Here is a 23,401-nt window from a genome sequence, read left to right on the forward strand (position 1 = left end):
GACATCCGGCAGCGGCTACGTAACCTCTCATAGAGTCCCGTGACATCCGGCAGCGGCTACGTAACCTCTCATAGAGTCCCGTGACATCCGGCAGCGGCTACGTAACCTCTCATAGAGTCCCGTGACATCCGGCAGCGGCTACGTAACCTCTCATAGAGTCCCGTGACATCCGGCAGCGGCTACGTGACCTCTCATAGAGTCCCGTGACATCCGGCAGCGGCTAATTAACCTCTCATAGAGTCCCGTGACATCCGGCAGCGGCTACGTAACCTCTCATAGAGTCCCGTGACATCCGGCAGCGGCTACGTAACCTCTCATAGAGTCCCGTGACATCCGGCAGCGGCTACGTAACCTCTCATAGAGTCCCGTGACATCCGGCAGCGGCTACCTAACCTCTCATAGAGTCCCGTGACATCCGGCAGCGGCTACGTAACCTCTCATAGAGTCCCGTGACATCCGGCAGCGGCTACGTAACCTCTCATAGAGTCCCGTGACATCCGGCAGCGGCTACGTAACCTCTCATAGAGTCCCGTGACATCCGGCAGCGGCTACGTAACCTCTCATAGAGTCCCGTGACATCCGGCAGCGGCTACGTAACCTCTCATAGAGTCCCGTGACATCCGGCAGCGGCTACGTAACCTCTCATAGAGTCCCGTGACATCCGGCAGCGGCTACTTAACCTCTTATAGAGTCCCGTGACATCCGGCAGCGGCTACGTAACCTCTCATAGAGTCCCGTGACATCCGGCAGCGGCTACGTAACCTCTCATAGAGTCCCGTGACATCCGGCAGCGGCTACGTAACCTCTCATAGAGTCCCGTGACATCCGGCAGCGGCTACGTAACCTCTCATAGAGTCCCGTGACATCCGGCAGCGGCTACGTAACCTCTCATAGAGTCCTGTGACATCCGGCAGCGGTTACGTAACCTCTCATAGAGTCCCGTGACATCCGGCAGCGGCTAGGTAACCTCTCATAGAGTCCCGTGACATCCGGCAGCGGCTACGTAACCTCTCATAGAGTCCCGTGACATCCGGCAGCGGCTACGTAACCTCTCATAGAGTCCCGTGACATCCGGCAGCGGCTACGTAACCTCTCATAGAGTCCCGTGACATCCGGCAGCGGCTATATAACCTCTCATAGTGGATCTGCGGGTCACATATTGTACTGCAGAAACTGGAAGCTCTGTACAAACACTGGGGGCTGATTCATTGCATCACTACAAGTGGAAATGTTAGCTGCTGAGATACCGGCGCACACTTAAGGTGCCCATACACTGAGGCGATTTGGTCTCTCCCTGACATGCAGTCGGGTCCGATGCGCGGTCCCGTGCGCTTCGAACCCGACCAGGTGGTCGGACCGCTCTGGGACCTCCCTCCAGGCGGCGAGGTGGGCGGGAAGCAGAGACGCATGCGATCCATCACAACGGATCGCATGCGTCCCTGCCACCGGGAAGGTCCCGGCGGCTTGCAGGGTATCGGGTGTCCGAACACTGCTGCGAGACGTCGTGCCCAAAGTATCCCCCAACTGAACGGAGGCTCCTTGATTATGAAAAGATTTGGGTTTTGGAAGCAGAACTTAAAGTTTTGTATATATAATAGGGCCTGAGTTTGCCAGAGGTTTTGCCTTGCAAACAGTGGCGTAAGTTTGTCCCAGTTGCCCGGAGTCCAGATAAATATTGGCGCCCCTCCACCTCACCCCCACCCTTATATATATAAATATATTCCAAAACAAACTTCTTGACACCTTTCTTCCATTACTGTACATCACATTTATGTACATTACCATTAATTTTAAATTACAAATTTATTAGCATTCACACCCAGGATTAGAACCCAGGACCTGCCACACTGGAGGCCGACACCTTACTGGTTTATTTGCTACTGCATACTAAGCCTGCAGATAACGATCTGAAGCTACTCACAGCTGGAAGTTGGACTAGTTAGAATTCTCACGCCTCTTATGCAGGCGCAAATAGCTCCATCAGTAAGGTGACGGCTTCTAGTGCAATAGGACAGCGGTTCTAATACCGGGTGTCACGCTTGTTAAAATATGTTTATAATACAGGTAGTATGTATAGCTCTGGCTATCAATAAAGTGATTAAAAAAGTTAATTGAATGACAAATTGGGAATTGTCAGAAAGTCTCAGATGAAGCATAATGAAGTATAGCTGGAGTACCTTGTATGAGGCGTCTGGTACATTATCATACATGCACTGGCAGTATCTACTCTCAAATGATTAGCTGAGCCTCTGTGGCAAATGGCCACACCCCTATGCATGGCCCCAGCCACACCCCTAAGCATGGCCCCTCCACTGCATCCCCTTTCATGCCCCAGTCCCGAGGTCCTGTGGAGGCAACTGGCTGCTTCTCACCTTCATGATTCCGTTCCAGTTGTCACCCGTGGAGACGCGGAAGAGCGTCAGGAAAGCCATGCCGAAGTTCTCGAATGTGGCATGCCTGCTGAGTCCCTCGCATGGGTTTTCTTCATTACACACTGTAGGCAAGATGAGAAATAGTGAATGACTGGCATGCACAGTTTCCTGAACCCTATGATGTGTCACTTAGCTTCCCATGAGCCCACTACTGCAATTGTCCCCCAAACAGTGTGCTGGAACAAGCCTCTACGAGGTCTGAGTCACCATTGATGTCAGTTGTACCCCCGCCATAGCTCTGAAAGGGTTACTTCATCTCAATCTGCAGCCAGCTTCAGTTCCTCCACAGACGCAGACATATATAACTTTTATGCTCTGCTAATGCATGTCCGGTTCTCCTGGCGGTTGGGGGATTCGTCGTAATGCAAGCAGATGGCTTATGGTTCAATAACATAAATCTGCAGTGTAATAAATATGTGGGGTTTGCCTGAACCGTCCTATGTTCCCATTAGCAGGATTCCGCGCGGAGCAGTCAGTATATAGGCATATATACAGTATATAGGCAGCCTCGCACCTCCTGCCCAAAATGTATAGGGCCTCATAAATGCAATCTACATGGTGAGATGCGCCTCTTTAATAAAATGGGGGCGCATTAAGTTTTTATTAGGGACAGGCAGGCATCGTCGCTCCTCAAGCGGCTATTTATGTGCCAGGCTTGCAAATGTGCATTAGGGAACCCCAGAGACGGGCCTGTCAATAATTAAGGACACTGAAGGTAGCATCAGGCAGGACGGAGGAATAAAACAGATTAGATGAAGCGTTACAGGTATCTGCTGTTTTCTATAATATCTGTGCCTGAGCTTTATTATAGTCTGTTCTTTATCTACTGCATCCAAGCCTTTAATCAATTATGTCTCTGGTTACAGTGATGTATAAGTAACAAGCTGTTCATTTAAACCTCTATATGTCAGGTGAGCAGTGATAGCAATCAGCTCCACCAATCAGATGCCAGCCACTGAGACCTGGGAAAGTGCCTGCTCATCAATAGCAATCAGCTCCACCAATCAGATGCCAGCCACTGAGACCTGGGAAAGTGCCTGCTCATCAATAGCAATCAGCTCCACCAATCAGATGCCAGCCACTGAGACCGGGGAAAGTGCCTGCTCATTAATAGCAATCAGCTCCACCAATCAGATGCCAGCCACTGAGACCGGGGAAAGTGCCTGCTCATCAATAGCAATCAGCTCCACCAATCAGATGCCAGCCACTGAGACTGGGGAAAGTGCCTGCTCATCAATAGCAATCAGCTCCACCAATCAGATGCCAGCCACTGAGACCTGGGAAAGTGCCTGCTCATCAATAGCAATCAGCTCCACCAATCAGATGCCAGCCACTGAGACCTGGGAAGTGCCTGCTCATCAATAGCAATCAGCACCACCAATCAGATGCCAGCCACTGAGACCTAATAAAGTGCCTGCTCATTGAGCCTGATTCATGTTTGTAAATAAAGCAAAAATAAAAAAAAGGAGGCTGGAAGTGCAAGCAGGGCCGGCCGAGTAGGAGGTGGGACGTGCAAGCAGGGCCGGCCAAGTAGGAGGCTGGACGAGCAAGCAGGGCCAGCTGAGTAGGAGGTGGGATGTGCAAGCAGGGCCAGCTGAGTAGGAGGTGGGACGTGCAAGCAGGGCCGGACGAGTAGGAGGTGGGACATGCAAGCAGGGCCGGACAAGTAGGAGGTGGGACGTGCAAGCAGGGCCGGCCGAGTAGGAGGTGGGAGTGACATGCAAGCAGGGCCAGCTGAGTAGGAGGTGAGACGTGCAAGCAGGGCCGGCCGAGTAGGAGGTGGGACGTGCAAGCAGGGCCGGCCGAGTAGGAGGTGAGACGTGCAAGCAGGGCCGGACAAGTAGGAGGTGGGACGTGCAAGCAGGGCCGGACGAGTAGGAGGTGAGACGTGCAAGCAGGGCCGGCCGAGTAGGAGGTGGGACGTGCAAGCAGGGCCGGCCGAGTAGGAGGTGAGACGTGCAAGCAGGGCCGGACAAGTAGGAGGTGGGACGTGCAAGCAGGGCCGGACGAGTAGGAGGTGAGACGTGCAAGCAGGGACGGCCGAGTAGGAGGTCAGATGTGCAAGCAGGGAGGGCTGAGTAAGAGGTGGGACGTGCAAGCAGGGCCGGCGAAGTAGGAGGAGGGACGTGCAAGCAGGTCTGGCCGAGTAGGAGGTGGGACGTGCAAGCAGGGCTGGCCGAGTAGGAGGTGGGACGTGCAAGCAGGGCCGGACGAGTAGGAGGTGGGACGTGCAAGCAGGGCCGGACGAGTAGGAGGTAAGACGTGCAAGCAGGGCCAGCTGAGTAGGAGGTGAGAAGTGCAAGTAGGGCCGGACGAGTAGGAGGTGGGACTTGCAAGCAGGGCCGGACGAGTAGGAGGTGGGACGTGCAAGCAGGGCCGGACGAGTAGGAGGTGAGACGTGCAAGCAGGGGCGGCCGAGTAGGAGGTCAGATGTGCAAGCAGGGAGGGCTGAGTAAGAGGTGGGACGTGCAAGCAGGGCCGGCGAAGTAGGAGGTCGGACGTGCAAGCAGGGCCAGCTGAGTAGGAGGTCAGATGTACAGCAGGGCCAGCTGAGTAGGAGGTCAGATGTACAAGCAGGGCTGGCGAAGTAGGAGGTCAGACGTACAAGCAGGGATGGCCAAGTAGAAGGTGGGACGTGCAAGCAGGGCCGGCGAAGTAGGAGGTCGGACGTGCGAGCAGGGCCAGCCAAGTAGGAGGTCAGATGTACAAGCAGGGCCAGCCGAGTAGGTGGTCGGACGTGCAAGCAGGGACGGCCAAGTAGGAAGTGGGACGTGCAAGCTGGAATGACAAAGTAGGAGGTGACATGTGCAAGCAGGGACGGCCGAGTAGGAGGTTGGACGTGCAAGCAGGGACAGCCGAGAAGGAGGTTGGACGTGCAAGCAGGGATGACAAAGTAGGAGGTGGGACATCCAAGCAGGGATGCCCAAGTAGGAGGTGGGACAACCAAGCAGGGCCAGCCAAGTAGGAGGTCAGACATACAAGCAGGGCCAGCCGAGTAGGTGGTCGGATGTGCAAGCAGGGACGGCCGAGTAGGAGGTTGGACGTGCAAGCAGGGACGGCCGAGTAGGAGGTTGGACATGCAAGCAGGGACGGCCGAGTAGGAGGTTGGACGTGCAAGCAGGGATGACAAAGTAGGAGGTGGGACATCCAAGCAGGGATGCCCAAGTAGGAGGTGGGACGACCAAGCAGGCCCGGCCATGTAGGAGGTGGGTCGTGCAAGCAGGGCCGGCTGAGTAGGAGGTTGGACGTGAAAGCAGAGCCGGCTGAGTAGGAGGTTGGACTTGCAAGCAGGGCCGGCTGAGTAGGAGGTCTGATGTGAAAGCAGGGCCGGCTGAGTAGGAGGTCTGATGTGCAAGCAGGGCCGGCTGAGTAGGAGGTCTGACATGCAAGCAGGGCCGGCTGAGTAGGAGGTGGGACGTGCAAGCAGAGCTGGCTGAGTAGGAGGTCTGACGTGCAAGCAGGCCCGGCCATGTAGGAGGTTGGACGTGCCAGCAGGCCCGGCCATGTAGGAGGTTGGACGTGCAAGCAGGGCCAGCTGAGTAGGAGGTTTGACGTGCAAGCAGGTCCGACCTCCAACTCTGATTCGACACGCGCGATACTGCGCTATGTGCTGATCCTCATACCGGGAAGCAGTGACAGCAGGCCTGGCTTTCCAGTAAGTGGCCCAAGTGCCAGGAGTCCTACAAGCATTCTGGTGGTCCCCCACGTCTGCCTCTAACAACTTCCATAGACTGAATTTTAGAATGTATGTTACAATACACAGTGTTGGTGTTATAGTAACACATGTGGCCTGCATAGACAACAGTAGCATAGGTAAATATTTAAATCTAGTTTAAAAGGTCACATTTAATTAGACAATGTGATTTTATGGTGACAGGTCCTCATTAAAGAAATTTATTGACAAGCGCATATAACGGCCCTTACAGAAACAGCTGCAAGCGATCGGACACGTTCGAAGTCACTGGGAATCTGCTGATAATGAGCAGATGTGGATTCTAATCTTCTAAGATTTACAGAATGTTTCCTGATACAGCTGAACCCCGGCCAGGCCAAACTACTTTATATAAACTTTTATTCAATGTTGCCACAACAATACGGAACCAAGATCCTGGAATGACGGGGCTTACTTACCCAGCTTCCCAAAGAGCTCCACTCCCAGGGCAGCGTAGATGAAGAACAGGAGCATGAAGAGGAGCCCGAGGTTTCCTACCTGCCAGAGAGACAGAAGACAAGACTGAGGCAAATACAGTACAGTCCTAAAGAATGGCCATGCTCTTACATATATTGCCTAGTGAAATGTTCTTTCTTTTACTGTTGGTATATGCTCTGGTAGGTGACCTGTGGGATATGCTCTAATAGGTCCCTTGCGGGATATGCCCTGGTAGGCCACTTGTGGGATATGTTCTAGTAGGCCACTTGCGGGATATGCTCTGGTAGGTGACCCGTGGGATATGCTCTAATAGGTCAATTGCGTGATATGCCCTAGTAGGCCACTTGTGGGAGATGTTCTAGTAAGCCACTTGCAGGATATGCTCTGGTAGGCCACTTGTGGGAAATTTCTAGTAGGGGACTTGTGGAGTATGCTCTCGAAGGAGATCTGTGGAATATGCCCTACGAGGCCACTTGTGAGGTAACCCCTGGGAATGCATTGGTAGTTGACCCTTGAAAAGTCACACTTGGGGACTGCACTGGTAGGTGACTTTTAGAAGATGTACTAGTAGGTCACCTTTAGGAAATGCACTGGTACTGTAGGTCATCCCTAGGAAATGCCTTCTGGGCCACTCACTTCACTCAGGGACACAGGAAACCCCAAGGTGAGACACTTTATTCAGAAACACAAGGAAACTGGAACACATTTTCAGGATACCGGGATATTCCCCAAAATACACCTATATCTAACAGTATTCTCTGCAGTGTCTTGTGACAATATTATCAGGTTACTGAGGTAATTTCTGAAAGTCACTCTGTCCATAACTTCTGGTCAGCTTCTGGGGTCACCTTGGCAGAATGGGATAAGATCAGCAATGACCGGAGTGCGGTGGGTGACGAGGAAGATGAGAGGAGAGTCACAGGACTATAAGTGCTCGTAGCAAAATCTACTTTTTGCCAATAGTCAAAGCCTCATCTTTGGATGAAATGCAGAGCTAAGCCCTGGAGAGTGAAGGACAGCTGTCATATATTCTACCCACACAAGCTTAATAAGATGATTGCCGAGGGAAGCAGCCGCCGTCCGCCTGAAGCCACTTGATATGCATTGCGGGAGGCAACAAAGAGATGTCCTATTACCACAGCTAATTTAGTTGTATGGTACAAACTAGCGGGTCGGCTCAAGGACGCTGACAGAAGATGACGGCGCCGGTTTATCTCATCCATACAGCATATAAAGCAGTAAGGATGAACTCAATCTAAGGAGCGTGCACCGATGCAGCCCCCAGGAGGTGTCGGTCGGGTCAGGATATAATCTATATGTATATAGAAGTATTGGCGTCACTGTCAGGACTGGCTGAGGCATGGGTGGAACTTGCGCAAGGTTAATGACATTGCGCCATGTTATGCTCAGCTACGGTACGTTGATTAAACCTGAAATGGGACAAAGGGTTAACAAGTAGATTATAAACTTCTGCCTTTTTGCTACTAGGTTTTTGTGTGGTCAACTCCATCAGGAGGAAGATGAAGTCAGTGTTGACACATATTGCCTGTGGACAATACCGATGCTGACATCCACAAGGGTTACCGGAAAGCTGGAGGACAGCACATCTGACCTGGTAGTGATGTCACTTGATGACATCACTGGGACCCACAGGATTTCACTGGAACTGCGGCATCCACCAGGAGTAGAGAAGTCACCAAGATGGGCCACCAGGATGAAATGTCAACATTCAAACATGCCAACATGTCATCACTATCTATATGATGAATGCCAACATTTTGTACCCAATCCCCCCAAAAATACCATTAGAGTTTTATGTACCTGGAAATATCAGTGAGCCGTTTCTTTGCTGCAGTACACTTACTGGCTATCACTGTTCTATCATTAATAAAAATAATAAAAAAATCAACCGCATGACACCTTAAAAGCCTCATTACTTTGCTAATGGCCACTAACAGCTTCACGTACATAGAGATGTCTCTAATGGTGTATAACTAGACAATGAGGCCTTGCAACTCTTGTTTGGAAGTTCAAAAACCCTTCCCCATCAATGCAACACCTCTACCTACATGTCACACATCATTTACACCTCTACATACATGTCACACATCATTTACACCTCTACATACGTGTCACACATCATTTACACCTCTACATACAGGTCACACATCATTTACACCTCTACCTACATGTCACACATCATTTACACCTCTACATACGTGTAACACATTATTTACACCTCTACATATGTGTCACACATCATTTACACCTCTACCTACGTGCCCCACATCATTTACACCTCTACATACAGGTCACACATTATTTACACCTCTACATACATGTCACACATCATTTACACCTCTACATACGTGTCACACATCATTTACACCTCTACATACAGGTCACACATCATTTACACCTCTACCTACATGTCACACATCATTTACACCTCTACATACGTGTAACACATTATTTACACCTCTACATACGTGTCACACATCATTTACACCTCTACATACGTGTTACACATCATTTACACCTCTACCTACGTGCCCCACATCATTTAAACCTCTACATATGTGTCCCACATCATTTACACCTCTACATACATGTCACACATCATTTAAACCTCTACATATGTCCCCTACATCATTTACACCTCTACATACGTGTATCACATCATTTCCACATCGACATACTTGTCCCAAATCATTTATACATCTAGACATGTGTCCCATATCATTTACACTTCTACATACATGACCCACATCATTTACACCTCTACATACATGTCACACATCATTTTCACTTCTAGATATGTGTCCTACATCATTTACACCTCTACATATATGTCTCACATCACTGACATATGTATCCCACATGGTTCACACATCTACATACGTGTTCCACATCATCTGAGGAAATCACCTGGACAGGATGTGTGTACTTACTATGTGATGTCTCCAAGTGCATTATGGGAGGGATGTACAGGAGGTGTGGTTGCCGCACAGAGGGCCTGGCTCCTATTTGTATGGTATTGCACAGCGGCAGGGAAACCCAGGGAAGCGCAGAGAAACGGCTGTGCAGTTCTGTACAAATAAACCCCAAATCCATCAGGAGCCATCTGTAGGAGATAGATGCCCCCTGTCTGCATCTGCGAGACCCTGGTGCTGAGGATGCACCATCGGATCACCATCAGTCCTGACTCAAGATGGCCGCAGCCAGTCAGTCTGCCTGAGCTGAAGATGGGATCCAGACAGCCGGGTACTGGAAGTTTGCATCAGACAGCCCAGCATGCCTACAAAATGGGGGGAAATGCAGCGGTTTTGAGGAACGGTGCCCCAAGCTAGATCCACGTCTATGGCAATGTTTCAGTCTGGTTATGTGTTTAGTGTACTATTACTGCTTAGCAGTAATCGCCCACCGATAAACGGGGAGTAACAATACAAGACGCACCATTGCTTGAGTATGGGCTTTTATATGGCAGAGCCCAGGACAAAGTATAAATACAGCCGCGCATGTACCCTCGCTGGGCGCACGTGGAGGGCCCACGCTCTGGTTGGCAAGCGCTGAGCTGCCACAGACATAATGTTCCTCGCTGGGAGAGAGAAGTGCTGGGGGCAGCCCATGCCTCCCTCCTTCCTCACATCTCTCTCTTCTCATTTTCCTCCAATCCATTATCTCTGCACCATCAGCCCACACCATGGCATTTCAGTCAGTCCAGCACATAATACCCAGGGAGGCCTGTCAGGAAGGATTTTTCAGGAAGCCGTATAAGTGCCAAGCTGCTGCCAGGGCAGGAATGCCAGTCTAGCTCTCCAGCTGCTTGTGACACAGTCATACCGCTGGCCAATGGTAAACAGAACATGCCAGTCCAGATCACATTCTGGACAGTGCCTTGTGGTAAAGCAAATGACGGTGTTACCTGCCAGTCAGTCAGGTAATGTGCCGCTATCATGTGTGGGTGACTTTACATGACCTGACGTGTTTTCTTTTGCTGAATGATTTAAAGGAAAATGGCTGCTAAAATCGCAGGTGTCTTGAACGAAAGGCCTCACGGTCTTGTCGGCTGCTTAGTACGACCCAGACTCGATCCAGCTCAGAGCGACACAAACTGGGCCACAATGTGCAAAAGACGGAACTGTGCTGGGACCGGGAAAACACACTTGGGTGCAACCGTTAGTACTGTGGCTTGGAAGATAAGACAGCGGCTCTGTATATCATGTGGTGTATCGGAACAACATGGCTGCGGGTATCACAGCGTATGCAGCCAGCTATAGCCTACTTACATTCTGCATACGTCCCCTCACTCGAAATTAACCGCAGCGAACTATAGGTAGCTGAAGCATGGCCGCCTTAACACCTGGGCAAAACAATTCATGGCCCCCCCAGGGCCGTCCGCTGTCTCTCTCTCTCAGCCAATCTGCGGCTGGCCTATCTTTCGAATTTTATAATTCTGGCGCCGCTGTGTCTGCTCACTCAGCGCTTTGCGGACACTGCAGACTGCCCGCTCCGCCGCTGCACCCACAGCCCCCGGGCACTTCACGCTGTCCAGGTGCCACCTGCCTCCCCCTGTATACAGTAGGAGCCCATTTCATCTATCTTCCTTAAGGGGCATACACACGTAGAGATCTGTGCTAAGCAATTTTGCTAAGCAATTTTGCTAAGCAATTTTTCTGGTGTCAAGATCTCCCATGGAGAGCACATACACACACACAGAGATTTGTGCTAAGCAATTTTGCTAAGCTATTTTGCTTAAGCAAAAAAAGGCAGGGTAGTGGTTCAGAATGAGAGATTGCGATCAGTATCTCTCATTCTGTACACACAGACAGATTTGCAGTGATTTTCTAAGCAATTTGACTAGATTGTGACTGCATGCACTGACTTAGTTAGCAAGAGATATTTAATCTCTCGGAGCATATACACAGAGAGATCTCTGCTTACTTTCTAAGCAATCTAGTCAGATTGCTTAGAAAATAGCACAAATTTGCTCCGTGTGTACACCCCTTTAGGCCATGGCTCACCGTGGCTCACCATGGCTATCCTATTGTTCTCAGCTGCAATACAATACATAGAACAATAGAGTAGGGGATTAGCAGAGTAATCCAATTACTCACTTAATCCTATTATAGAGATAGATGGCAGTGGCTCCCACTGTATGTCCCGGACTGCCTGCTGTGAAACTGCACCCATAATGCACGGGGGGGGGGGGGGGGTGTCTTCGAAATTTCACATGGGGCGCTAGTAGGCCTGGAGCCGGCCCTGGCGTGGAGGCTGCACAAGCATTCAGGCGCGTTACTCCATCTCCAGCCCCTAGAATCCTCGGACCCGTGGGCAACTGCCCACTAAGCCCAATGGGAAAGACGGCACACTGAGCGGAATTACATCCGGTGTGTAAGATAAGCGGAACATCATTATAAAATGTGTCAATGTGGAAAACAGGGTAAATAATGTCTTGCGGCAGAACTTAAACGCTGGACATTATCGCAGGATAGCCTCGTTAATGCGTACTGCATCGATCGATAATCGCTAGGCATGTCGATTCTCGGCCATGTGATCCAGTCTGAGTAAACCCCTGAGAGTGTGCATTTATGTGAAACTATGGCAATCAGACAGACCCACACAGGCAGCGCAGCACAGGCAGCACTGAATGGGTTATAGTCTACTAGCTCTGGTTCCCATGCAGGGTCTGGCCTCCAGCCAAGTGGAGACACACCGCTCTGTATATCTGTCATGTGAGAAATGTCCTTCCTGGGATGTTCCTGCCTAACAGGACTGCAAGAGAAGGGGGGGCTGCAAGTGTCAGTCCTCCCGGTAAGGGGATGCCGGCCCTGCGTTCCCCATGATATATTTATATTGGTTTTCTCTCTGTTACCTTCATACCTCTGCTTCTGCAGGGCCTCTATATCCAGGTTACTGTGTGCTACTAGATAATGGGGACTGCCTGTGTGGTGACACTGTGCATGCTGGGATTGGATAACCGGTCCTTCCCCCCTGCAGCCTTGTCATGTGACACCATTAAGTGCATCTTACACCTACACAGTGGTGCGGGCTCAATCACTATTGGAACTATGCCTCCGCTAGAAACTAGTTGACAAGTGAGGTATGAGGCAGGTCTTATACTGATAGTGTTAGTCATTATCAAATTGATATAAAGTCATGAATAAATGTCTGACAAGGATCGGTATAAAAGGACAACATTCATAATATTGGCATGACATGTCAAAATGGTCAGAATTAGGCCCTGACCTACCGTTAGGCAGCTGAATAGGGTGCTGAGATCTGGGGGGCGCCACCAAGGCTGCCAATCACAAATGAAGGCTGTCTATGAGGAGGACATCGTCGTTGTACTTAATGCAGGTGGTGGTTCTGGGAATTCTAACATTCCAGCTCCACCTTAAACGTAACGCTGGAAAGTGGGTATTGGTGGCAGTGTGGGGCTGGGGGGGCAGTAGGTTGAAGTTTTGTCTAGGGTGCCGAGAAGCTTTAATGCCCACATACACTTATCCGAGGTATCACATGCAGCCTTGCATGCGATACCCCAGCAACTGTCCAACTGGAAGCCGCCAGCGGCTGGACCGCATACGATACATCGTATGAGGGCCGTTAGCATATGAAGTATCATTTGTGATCTCGAGCAAGTGATGCTGGATCTGATAAATCTTAAGTGCAGCATTTGCCAGAGGAACGGGGTGGAACCTCCACCTTGGCCCTGCACAGTACTTCCAACAGAAAGTATAGTTATAGTTTGAAGGGAGGGGAGGGATGGGGGGTAATTAGGTGGCCTCTCCTGGACCACTTTAAGCCGTGAAACTTGTGATCTCCTAATTCGTTCCAATGCGCACTGGACAACACATCGGATCGGAATCGGAGGTTAGGCACATACGATTTGGGCCCTTTTCACCCGATTTCTCAGCCCAATCTGTCAAAATTGGGTGAAAAGGGCCCAAATCGTATAAGTGAATGGGCACCATCGGCCCCGGTGAGAATGTTGACATTGACAGAGTGCCGACACTGCTTCTTGGGCTACTCTTACCCTCACATTGACACTTTATATACTGACATTCTCATCATGTCAACATTTTCCTGCCATCTACATTGTTTTGTAGACATTCTTTAAGAATAGAAGCCTGTGCAGTGAACAACTTAAAAGAGACACATTTGAAATGTCCCCACGAAGATCTAGGTATCACCTTGGTACCGGGTGGTGAACTCCGGCTGCACACCGTGAGATTGTGGTGACTGCGAGCTCCCTGGGAACGTGTGCATGCAGTGTGTTACTTAGGCACGTGAAAGGGTTAAGGAGCAGATGTTTATCCGATCTCCCAGCATCCCCAAAGACGTGTTTATTCCTTATAAAGATGAACTCTGGCTGGTGCTCTCCTGCACGCCCCCTGACTCAGACCTTACAGAGGATCTAGTGCGCTAGTTTACACAAACACATCTTATCCTAATTGAAACAAGTCATCCACCAATCTAAAAATAAGCCTGGCGGAGCGTGGCACAAGCATGCATTTTGTGGAAATCCACAGCAATCCGTTGCGATTCCCTGGTTACAGCGGCGGCCTAAACAAACAGCATGAAAGCCCGTCAGGAGCGATAATACTCTCAGCGGCCACATGGCTGCTGCACTGGCTGGATCCAAAGCTGATGTTCTGTCCAATCAGTAAGCTAGGCTTGTGACTAAAGAGTGACCTCACTGCTTCCAAGCAACCTGATAGGCTGCAATCTCATGACTCCTATAAAATAAGGCAAGGATGTAAACAATCCACTTCCCACTCAGGGCCATCTCAACAGCATTGAAGGCCCTGGGCAAAGCAATGCAGTCACCAACCATGTCTCCACATGCTTCCATACTGTCACTGGCTTTCAGCACTCTGATTGGTTCATCCACCGATGAGCAAGCCAACAATTATTCACTGTCTGGCTGCAGACTGGAGGCACGTAGAGAATGCTGCCCACTGATTGTTGGATAGCACCATTCATCCACAAGTCAGTAAGCAGACAGCCACTTGGTGGACAGCCAAAGGTAGCTGAATTAGTGGTCCCTGGGCATCTGTCCAGCGTGCCTTATACGTTAAGATGGCAGTGTTTGCACAGGCCCAAGGATCGTCAAGGCACCGTGAAATACTTTGCAACAACTCGGCAAGACTATTTTACTTTTATTTTATGCTATTTATTTTAGGTTTATCAATCTTTATGCCTACAGTATATTTTTTTTTACTTCTGGATACTTTCTTTTTAAATGTAAAAATTATCTTTTTTTTTTATTAATTATATATCAACCTTATTATAAAATAACGTTTATCCATGACAGCGAGATATCTTGCATCCTAGAAAATGATAGACAGAATCTGATTGGCAGTCAATGGCAACGCTACTAACTTCCATTTTTTGGAAGTTTTAGTAATAAATATACCCCTTAGCATCTGCTGTCGCTAATCAGATAGCTCGTAATAAACTACAAGAACAAAATACAATTTCGAAGTTTATTAATTCCATGGCCAAAACCACAATACCCCTCCACCGCCCAACAGTCTCATCCCCACCCCGAGCGTATAATGGGGGCGGGGCCTGGCAGATGTGGGCATGGCTAATCTGACAGGGGGAGTGGTCGAGAGGTATAGCAGTGGCCTATCCTGTCCCTGGGTTTATACATTCCATTTGCATTTTCCTGGACCCAATGGCGTCTCTCGCCCTAATCACAGGATGTTGTGCAGGCAGCTGGTTACCTGTGGCAGAGCTTGAACGACCGTATCCAGCAGAGCACGCATCCCAGTGGCCATCTTTAACAGCTTCAACACTGCAAGGACAAGCCGGGGTGAGTCACATGAACAGCGAACAGCAGCGATAATGATAATCAACGTGTTACTTCCCCCCGTTACCCATGTGACATGAGGCAGGATGTACTGCCGGGGTCCTTACCTCTGGCGATCCGCAGCACCCTCATTATGCGTATAATAGTAGGGTTAATGGGGAGAGAGGCGTTGATTTCAATCTCCTCCAGTGTGATTCCCATGATGGAGAGAAGCACGATCGCCAGGTCCAGCTGGTTCCACCTGCAAATGACACTAGGATTACTATACACGCACAGTGATGCACGCAAGTCAGGGGTAAGGTGCAGGAAATGTTGGGTCAATGCAGAGTCCTGCTTGCTGCTGCATCCTCTTCCAGTACTGCTCATCGCAGCATCATGTGGTGGCAGCGGGACCGAGCATCCTGCCTGCACTGCTGCCAATAAGGCTTGAGCTATGCTTGTGCGTGGGGAAAAGGATCCATAGCTGCAGGTACCCCACCTAATGTTCTTTCTCTCAGCCAATCAGCGGACGCCCATTCTTTTGAATGCTTTTGATTTAATTATACTGCCAACCAGTGGCGGTTTTTACCTATGGGCTGCAGGGCTGCAGCCCCCCCAGGTAAAATCCACCACTGTAGTGAAGCCAGATGCAGTCTGTGAGACTGCACTGGCTTCACTGTGACTGGCAGTGACTTCCTATTGGAAGTCCGACCTGCCAGTCACCAAGGTGTTCCCTCCCTCCAGGATGCCTTTCTGCAGGCTGCCATGCAAAAACGGCGATTGGCATGCGCAGTTCCATATATCGGTACTGCGCACGTGCTGGTCCCGGTGCCTGTCATTTGTATTGCACAGGTGCCAGGACCATGATTCCTTCTATGGGCTGTTGCCGAAGCAGCCCATAGAAGCTGGCCGCATGCGCAGTATGGATGTTTGAACAGCGCATGCGCCAGTCCTGGCGCCTGTCATCATAGCACAGGCGCCGGGCACTCTGTAGGAACGATGGGGGGGGGGGGGTGAGGTGCCTGCATCGCGGCCAGAGGCAGCCCCCCTCCCCAGAAAAAGGTACAGTCCGCCACTGAGAGGAAAGCACTTCTTCTACACTGCACATCGCAGCTGCTATTTTCTACCTAATGTGCAGCCCGTCCGACCTCCGACCCTGAATCGGTGCGCATTGGACTGCGCAACGGATCAGATGTCAGACCTGTCCGATTTGGGCCGGACAAGCGCAACAACAGCATAACAATGTAAATGTGTCAGTGTCTGGGTGTCATTATATATAATTATATACTGTACATAAGGCCACTTGCATGTTCAATTTTGTGGCCCTTTAAATAGTGTAAGTAAATGGCTCCTTTTCTCTGTTAATTAGCAAGATAATTACTTACAGGTATATGGATGGTGCCAATAATTGGATGTTACAGATGGGAAATCAATACCTGGCTGAAAATAAGTCACTGCAGAAAATCGGCAGCCTGTCCGTTACTACCAGGGCACACCGAGGACTTTGGTTCTTACTAAATGAATCCTAATAAGCGTCAGTTTGACACCTCAGACCAGGGCTTGGTACAATGATGTCTTTAGGGCTACAAGTGATAAAAGAGAAGGTCAGCTGGGGATCCCGTCCCATCAGAGGCTCTGGGATTAGCAGACGCACATGTAAATGAGCTTGATATCAGCCTCTGGGCCCATGCTGCGAGGAATTCTAATTAGCGCATCAGTTGTGCACTGTCCTGGCGGGGAGAACTGCTGGGGAAGATGTGTCTGCGATATCACACAGAGTCCTAAAGGCTCCTCACACCTACTGTAGAGTGTCACTTTCTGGCTGCGAGGACATTGCCAGGCTATAACACTGGGGCAGATGGGTCCTGCTGGGCCCAGAGCTCCAGCCTCTTCCTGTGCAGTGTTACGTGCCAAGTGTTGCCCACAGCATCAGAGCTATGGAAACTCTCGGAAAACTATTCATCACAACCGGGCGATCACCAGGGGAGTGATGCCCAGCTCCCTCGCTATACTGGGTACCAGCGGTAAGGAGAACTCTTATTACTACGGTCTCCTCTCTGTCAATGAGTGATTGTGGTTTGCTGCTTCATATACGTTTCCAGACTTGGATTTCCGCTAGCACTTCATAAAAAATAAAATAAAATAAAAAAATGTCCAAAATTCAAAAACAGTCAAAATATACTAAACGGAACAGAAAGAGCTGCATAATATGTGTGCTACAAAAGTAACTGCTAATAAATACCTATGAGGTGAAGTACTGCCACTGACCACTAGAGGCCACTCAACAGACCAAATGTGCGCTAAAAGATGTCATAACAAAAAAGGGAAAGCAATATTTGCAGGGACAATGAACTGTTTCAAACTTGCTGGATATGGAGAGGGGGAGCGGTGAAGACAGAGATTTTAGATAGGAGCAGATAGGGAATGGGGATCGGGTGGAGAGTTTGTGGGCTAAAAACTGTCACAGCTCAAAGTGAAAGTAAAAACGGTCACAGCTCAAAGCTTTTTAACTAGTAGCCACATTTTTTTCTGTACGCCCAGGTAACGCTGGGGGCCCCCATGCAAGAACCCCCTGCCCGCTTCCATCCCACCTCCACCCCTTTGTGTGAACGTCTGTGATTCCTAACAGTGGCCCTGCACGTGCACATATGTGAATATCCCCGGTGCGAATACGCAGGGGACCGAGCAAACCAGAACCGGGCCCCTAATGTGGAGAGATACAGGTACTGGTGTGTCCATAAATACCTCTGTATAAGGCAGAACTAGGATGGTATAGGGACAGAGGTACAGGGACTGGCAGATTCCCTTCCTGTTCCTCATAAGACATTAGCACATGGCTCCGTCTTGTGCTTAGAGGCGACGATTACGCAATAACCAGTCCCGCTGTAAAAACCTCAAGTATTTATTCCCAACATTTAACATCTCAAGGTGCCTTTTACAGCAGGAGTGATCAGCCTTGGCTCAGCACCGCAGTGTGACTGCCGCTCCACTGCGAATCCATTCAGGGCTGATCTGGCTAATAAAGAGGTGACTGACTCCTGGCCTCTTGCCCTGGCACAGGCCGCGCTAATGATATTTCTTTCTCAGCCTCACAAAGGCCTGACAATAGACGCGGTTCCCTGAGAATTTAATGCTCCAGTAAGAGGAACATAAAGGTGTCAGGACGTTACAGACAAGCGGCAGTAACATAGGGCGCAGGTGCTGGATGCATCATAATCTCTTGGTAAGGAAGATAACACAAGCGGTTTATGACACAGGGAAATTACAGGAACCTTTATAGCTAAGATTACAGTGTTTGCGCTATAAGCAGCTCTGACACAAGCCGCGGAGACTGTGATAAGTGACATCTTACCTGTTCTACCCGCAGAACACAATGTTATATAGCTGCTAAGTGCCACCTTTACAGGGGAATAACCATCCAGCAATATAGCTAGGCTTGGGGGGGGGGGGGGGGGGGACATGGGTCTTCTGGTGGTCTCTCAGCAGGGTGTTCATGAGGGGCGGTGGATTATGTGTCTTTTGGTCTCTCGGCAGGGTAGGAAAGGTGTGCGGGCTTGAAGTCTCTCAGTGAGATCGGGGAGCATGGGTCTTGTAGTCTCTCAATGGGATGGGGGAATGCATGGGTCTTCTAGTCTTTCAGGGGGATGGGGGCAGGCAGTGGTCGTGTATTCAAGCTTTGATATCTCCTGGACTCAGATCAATAGCAGCGCACTTCTAAACACGGGAGGGTGCAGGAATCTATGAGTCAGGTGATTCCTTACAGGCAACATACAACAACGCATGTCGCTGGGTGGCTGCACTGATCGCACACTGTGGCTGCACTGATTGCACACTCTATGACACTGAGTGGCTGCACTGATTGTATACACTATGACACTGAGTGGCTGCACTGATTGTACACTCTATGACACTGAGTGGCTGCACTGATTGTATACACTATGACACTGAGTGGCTGCACTGATTGTACACTCTATGACACTGAGTGGCTGCACTGATTGTACACTCTATGACACTGAGTGGCTGCACTGATTGTACACTCTATGACACTGAGTGGCTGCAATGATCGCACACTCTATGACACTGAGTGGCTGCACTGATTGCACACTCTATGACACTGAGTGGCTGCACTGATTGCACACTCTATGACACTGAGTGGCTGCACTGATTGTACACTCTAGGACACTGAGTGGCTGCACTGATTGTATACACTATGACACTGAGTGGCTGCACTGATTGCACACTCTATGACACTGAGTGGCTGCACTGATTGTACACTCTATGACACTGAGTGGCTGCACTGATTGCACACTCTATGACACTGAGTGGCTGCACTGATTGTACACTCTATGACACTGAGTGGCTGCACTGATTGTATACACTATGACACTGAGTGGCTGCACTGATTGTACACTATGACACTGAGTGGCTGCACTGATTGCACACTCTATGACACTGAGTGGCTGCACTGATTGCACACTCTATGACACTGAGTGGCTGCACTGATTGCACACTCTATGACACTGAGTGGCTGCACTGATTGCACACTCTATGACACTGAGTGGCTGCACTGATTGTATACACTATGACTCTGAGTGGCTGCACTGATTGCACACTCTATGACACTAAGTGGCTGCACTGATTGCACACTCTATGACACTGAGTGGCTGCACTGATTGCACACTCTATGACACTGAGTGGCTGCACTGATTGCACACTCTATGACACTGAGTGGCCGAACTGATTGTATACACTATGACACTGAGTGGCTGCACTGATCGCACACTCTATGTCCTTGACTCAACTTCTTCTAACCTCCCAGGTGGGTTTTAAAATGAGAGCTACAGGTACACACTATATGACACTGAGTGGCTGCACTGATCGCACACTCTATGACACTGAGTGGCTGCACTAATTGCACACTCTATGACACTAAGTGGCTGCACTGATCGCACACTCTATGACACTGAGTGGCTGCACTGATCGCACACTTTATGACACTGAGTGGCTGCACTGATCGCACACTCTATGACACTGAGTGGCTGCACTGATCGCACACTCTATGACACTGAGTGGCTGCACTGATCGCACACTCTACGTCCTTGACTCAACTTCTTCCAACCTCCCAGGTGGGTTTTAAAATGAGAGCTACAGGTATATTTTATAAACAGTAGTTTACTCAGTGGCACTACAAGTCCAAGCAAGACCATTGACTGAAATGTTACTTTACATTAAGAGCTGTTAGCATGCCTTCTAGAACCCCTGGCCTGGTCCTCTTATGGCAGCCCTAGGAGAGGACATACTACGCAATGTAAAAGCTGCACTATACCTGTCTTTAAAAAATCTTCGAAATCCAAATGCAACCAGCTTGAGAAGAGCCTCAAAGACAAAGACGATGGTGAAGACGTAGTTACAGTATTTCAGAGCCTCCTCCAGGGACTAGGAGAGAAGAGAACATGCGCGGATTAGGCACTTTCACATAAACACCACCCTGTCTGCTTTTATTGAGATGAAACCCTTTCTTCGAACCCCCTGACCTCACTTCTAGAAAGGATATCTGTAATCACACCAGGACTATTTATTCTGTTCTCTTCCTTGTTTGTTCTTGTCTGGCCAAATACTTCAAACAATAAATGAGGCCAATATATTATGAGAAGCAGATGGACCAGTTTTAGTAGTTATGTAATCCGGCATGATGTTGCTGTAGGAATTATACATGAGGAACGTTGTTGTCTGGGACTGGTGCTGCTTAGCTCCAGGACATCCTCATTTTAAAGGCTCATGCGGCGCTGGATTTGACAACATTTTGTATTGTGTAAAATAGGTAAATTGGTTATGTGCATGCCAGGATAGCAGCCTGCACCCAGTCATCACTAGTCACATGTGCAGAACAGGTCCTGTGCATGTGCCATTTCCAGATAGGTGTTTATGCAATTCAATCTGAATTATAGATGTGCTCACATACATCCAGATTCATTTTGCATTAAACTTCTAACTGTGAACAAGCAGATTCTGCTGATTAAAATGATATGTGGCATGCCTACATTCTTGACACACAGAATATAGGCATGCTGCATATCATTTTTATCAGCAGAAGTGTTTGTCAGTGACAGCACTGGCTAGTAATGATCTACCAGTCCTGGGGAGGGGGGGGGGGAGAAGTTGCCCATAGCAACTAATCAGCTTCTGTCATATCACAGATGCTTGGTTGCCAGGGCAAGTGCCACGCTTTATACGTTTATTTATACTGTATGACTCATTTATTGCTCAGTGCCATACCAGCAACTAGAGGGCTACTTTTAGGGTTTCACAAGTACCTTGGGCTGGTTGTAGTGTTCCATCGACATGGTGATAACATTGATGCCAATGATAAAGGTGATAAACAGGTCCAGGTAGTGGCTGGTGCACAACGTGTGGATGTAGCGCCGCGTCGGGGAGTAGTCCGCGTAGTATGGTCTTCTTTGGGCTTCTGCGTAAAATAAATTTAAAAAAAGAGTCGTAAGGAGAAATATCAGCGAGAAGAAAAAACCATCAACGGTCACGGCGATAACACAAAGGTGGAAGTTCGCTAAAACTGCGTCTGGGTGCAGAACGAGCACTGAACCATAGCGACCAGCCTGACGCTCTGCTTATTGTGTAACCAGCTCTAGACAGACAAAGCTAACTGCTTATTTATTGTTAGGATTTAATGCATATTGGGCACCTAAATGTTGGTGAATGAGCGAGAGAAGGATCAGGACAGACAGAATCCTACACACTCAGGGCCAAGTTGACAGCATTGCCAGCCCTGGGCACAGCAAAATAAATGGGGCCCCTACTCTGCAATTTACAGGAACTATTGAATAAAACCATAACCCTGCGCTCCTTTGGCTCGGTGCCATCTTTCAACATGATTACATACAGTGACTTCCTGTCAGCACTTTGATCGCTGGACAGCTCCAGCCCTTTACCAATCAGCATGCTGAAAACCACACACTGTCTGGCTGCAGTCTGAATATCCTCCAGAAGGCGCTGTGTAGCTGCCCAGTGTGCCTGTATGGAGTGCAGTGGATGCCTAGTAACTTGGCAGTGAAGCGGTTCATGCGCCCAGACAATTGAGAAGCAGGATAGGAAATGTCAAGCCCAAGCTACGTTTTGGCAGAGGAACATTGCCCCCATCCTGCATCTGTAAACAACTGAAGTGTCTCTCCAGACATAAGGGCATATGATGGGGAGGGGAGGCGCGTGCATAGCTGCAGTACGGGTGATTGTACTGTATCGCTATGGAAGCCTGGCCCGGATGTCGCATCTGGGAAAGCATGGTGCATTCAAAAGAATGAATGGGAGAGCAGCTGGCAGACAGAACTGCTGAGGGCCGTCCTTACTGTACTGTCTGGCCATTTACTCAGGGGGAACAAAGAAGAGGCGCTGAGCCTACTCATGTCTGCGTACACAACATTCTCCATCCTAAAGGGCAACGGCGCTGTGTATGACATCTGCGGGTTTGTGGCTCCGTGACAGAAACATCAGTGTCTGCAGAACATTGTTTCTGTATGACGGCTGTTATTTTTTTAACTACTATTTGCGATGTCACCTCATTTCCATCTTAGTTGCGGGAGAAAGACAGGAGGCGGCCATTTTGTTGGTGCACTTATATTAATGTGCTAGACCATATCCCTGGATGATGATGAATATTATCGTTACTGCCAGGCAGCAGACCAGTGAGGAGGCCACCGGCACGCTCACCCAAATATGTAGGAAGTTCTAAATGTTATATAAATGAATTGATGAGGTTTCATATAGGATCCACTTAAGAGGTGACTGCTCTTTCACTAATTAGATAACAAAAGATCTTTTTTTAATGCAGAATCTAGAAATACATTTATCTTAAATCCTCCTTTGTTTATTTTGTGTATAGTTAATTCTATACTTTAATGTACCGTGGTATTTGGTCACTGAAATAATCTAGAGGAACATCCAGAGATGTCTATAATTTCAACGCACTGATAGTACATACAACGGAATTACTCTGACCTACTATTTCCT

General features: G+C 49.3%; 1 protein-coding gene across 6 annotated transcripts in view; it reads right to left on the reverse strand.

Annotated features, from left to right (window-relative positions):
- CACNA1H (calcium voltage-gated channel subunit alpha1 H) overlaps positions 1-23,401 on the reverse strand; it is a 410,611-nt gene that overhangs the window by 8,227 nt on the left and 378,983 nt on the right. For all 6 annotated transcript variants that reach the window (XM_083152776.1, XM_083152780.1, XM_083152775.1 and 3 more), the window contains 6 exons: positions 21,694-21,845; positions 20,706-20,815; positions 15,508-15,641; positions 15,315-15,385; positions 6,564-6,642; positions 2,373-2,494 (listed from right to left, as the gene is read on the reverse strand). In XM_083152776.1, coding sequence (XP_083008902.1) covers positions 2,373-2,494; positions 6,564-6,642; positions 15,315-15,385; positions 15,508-15,641; positions 20,706-20,815; positions 21,694-21,845 — 668 coding nt within the window. The remainder of the gene's footprint in view (positions 1-2,372; positions 2,495-6,563; positions 6,643-15,314; positions 15,386-15,507; positions 15,642-20,705; positions 20,816-21,693; positions 21,846-23,401) is intronic.

The sequence above is a fragment of the Crinia signifera genome, chromosome 7, assembly GCF_055691185.1.
Source record: "Crinia signifera chromosome 7, ASM5569118v1, whole genome shotgun sequence".
In the NCBI taxonomy this organism is placed as follows: Eukaryota; Metazoa; Chordata; class Amphibia; order Anura; family Myobatrachidae; genus Crinia; species Crinia signifera.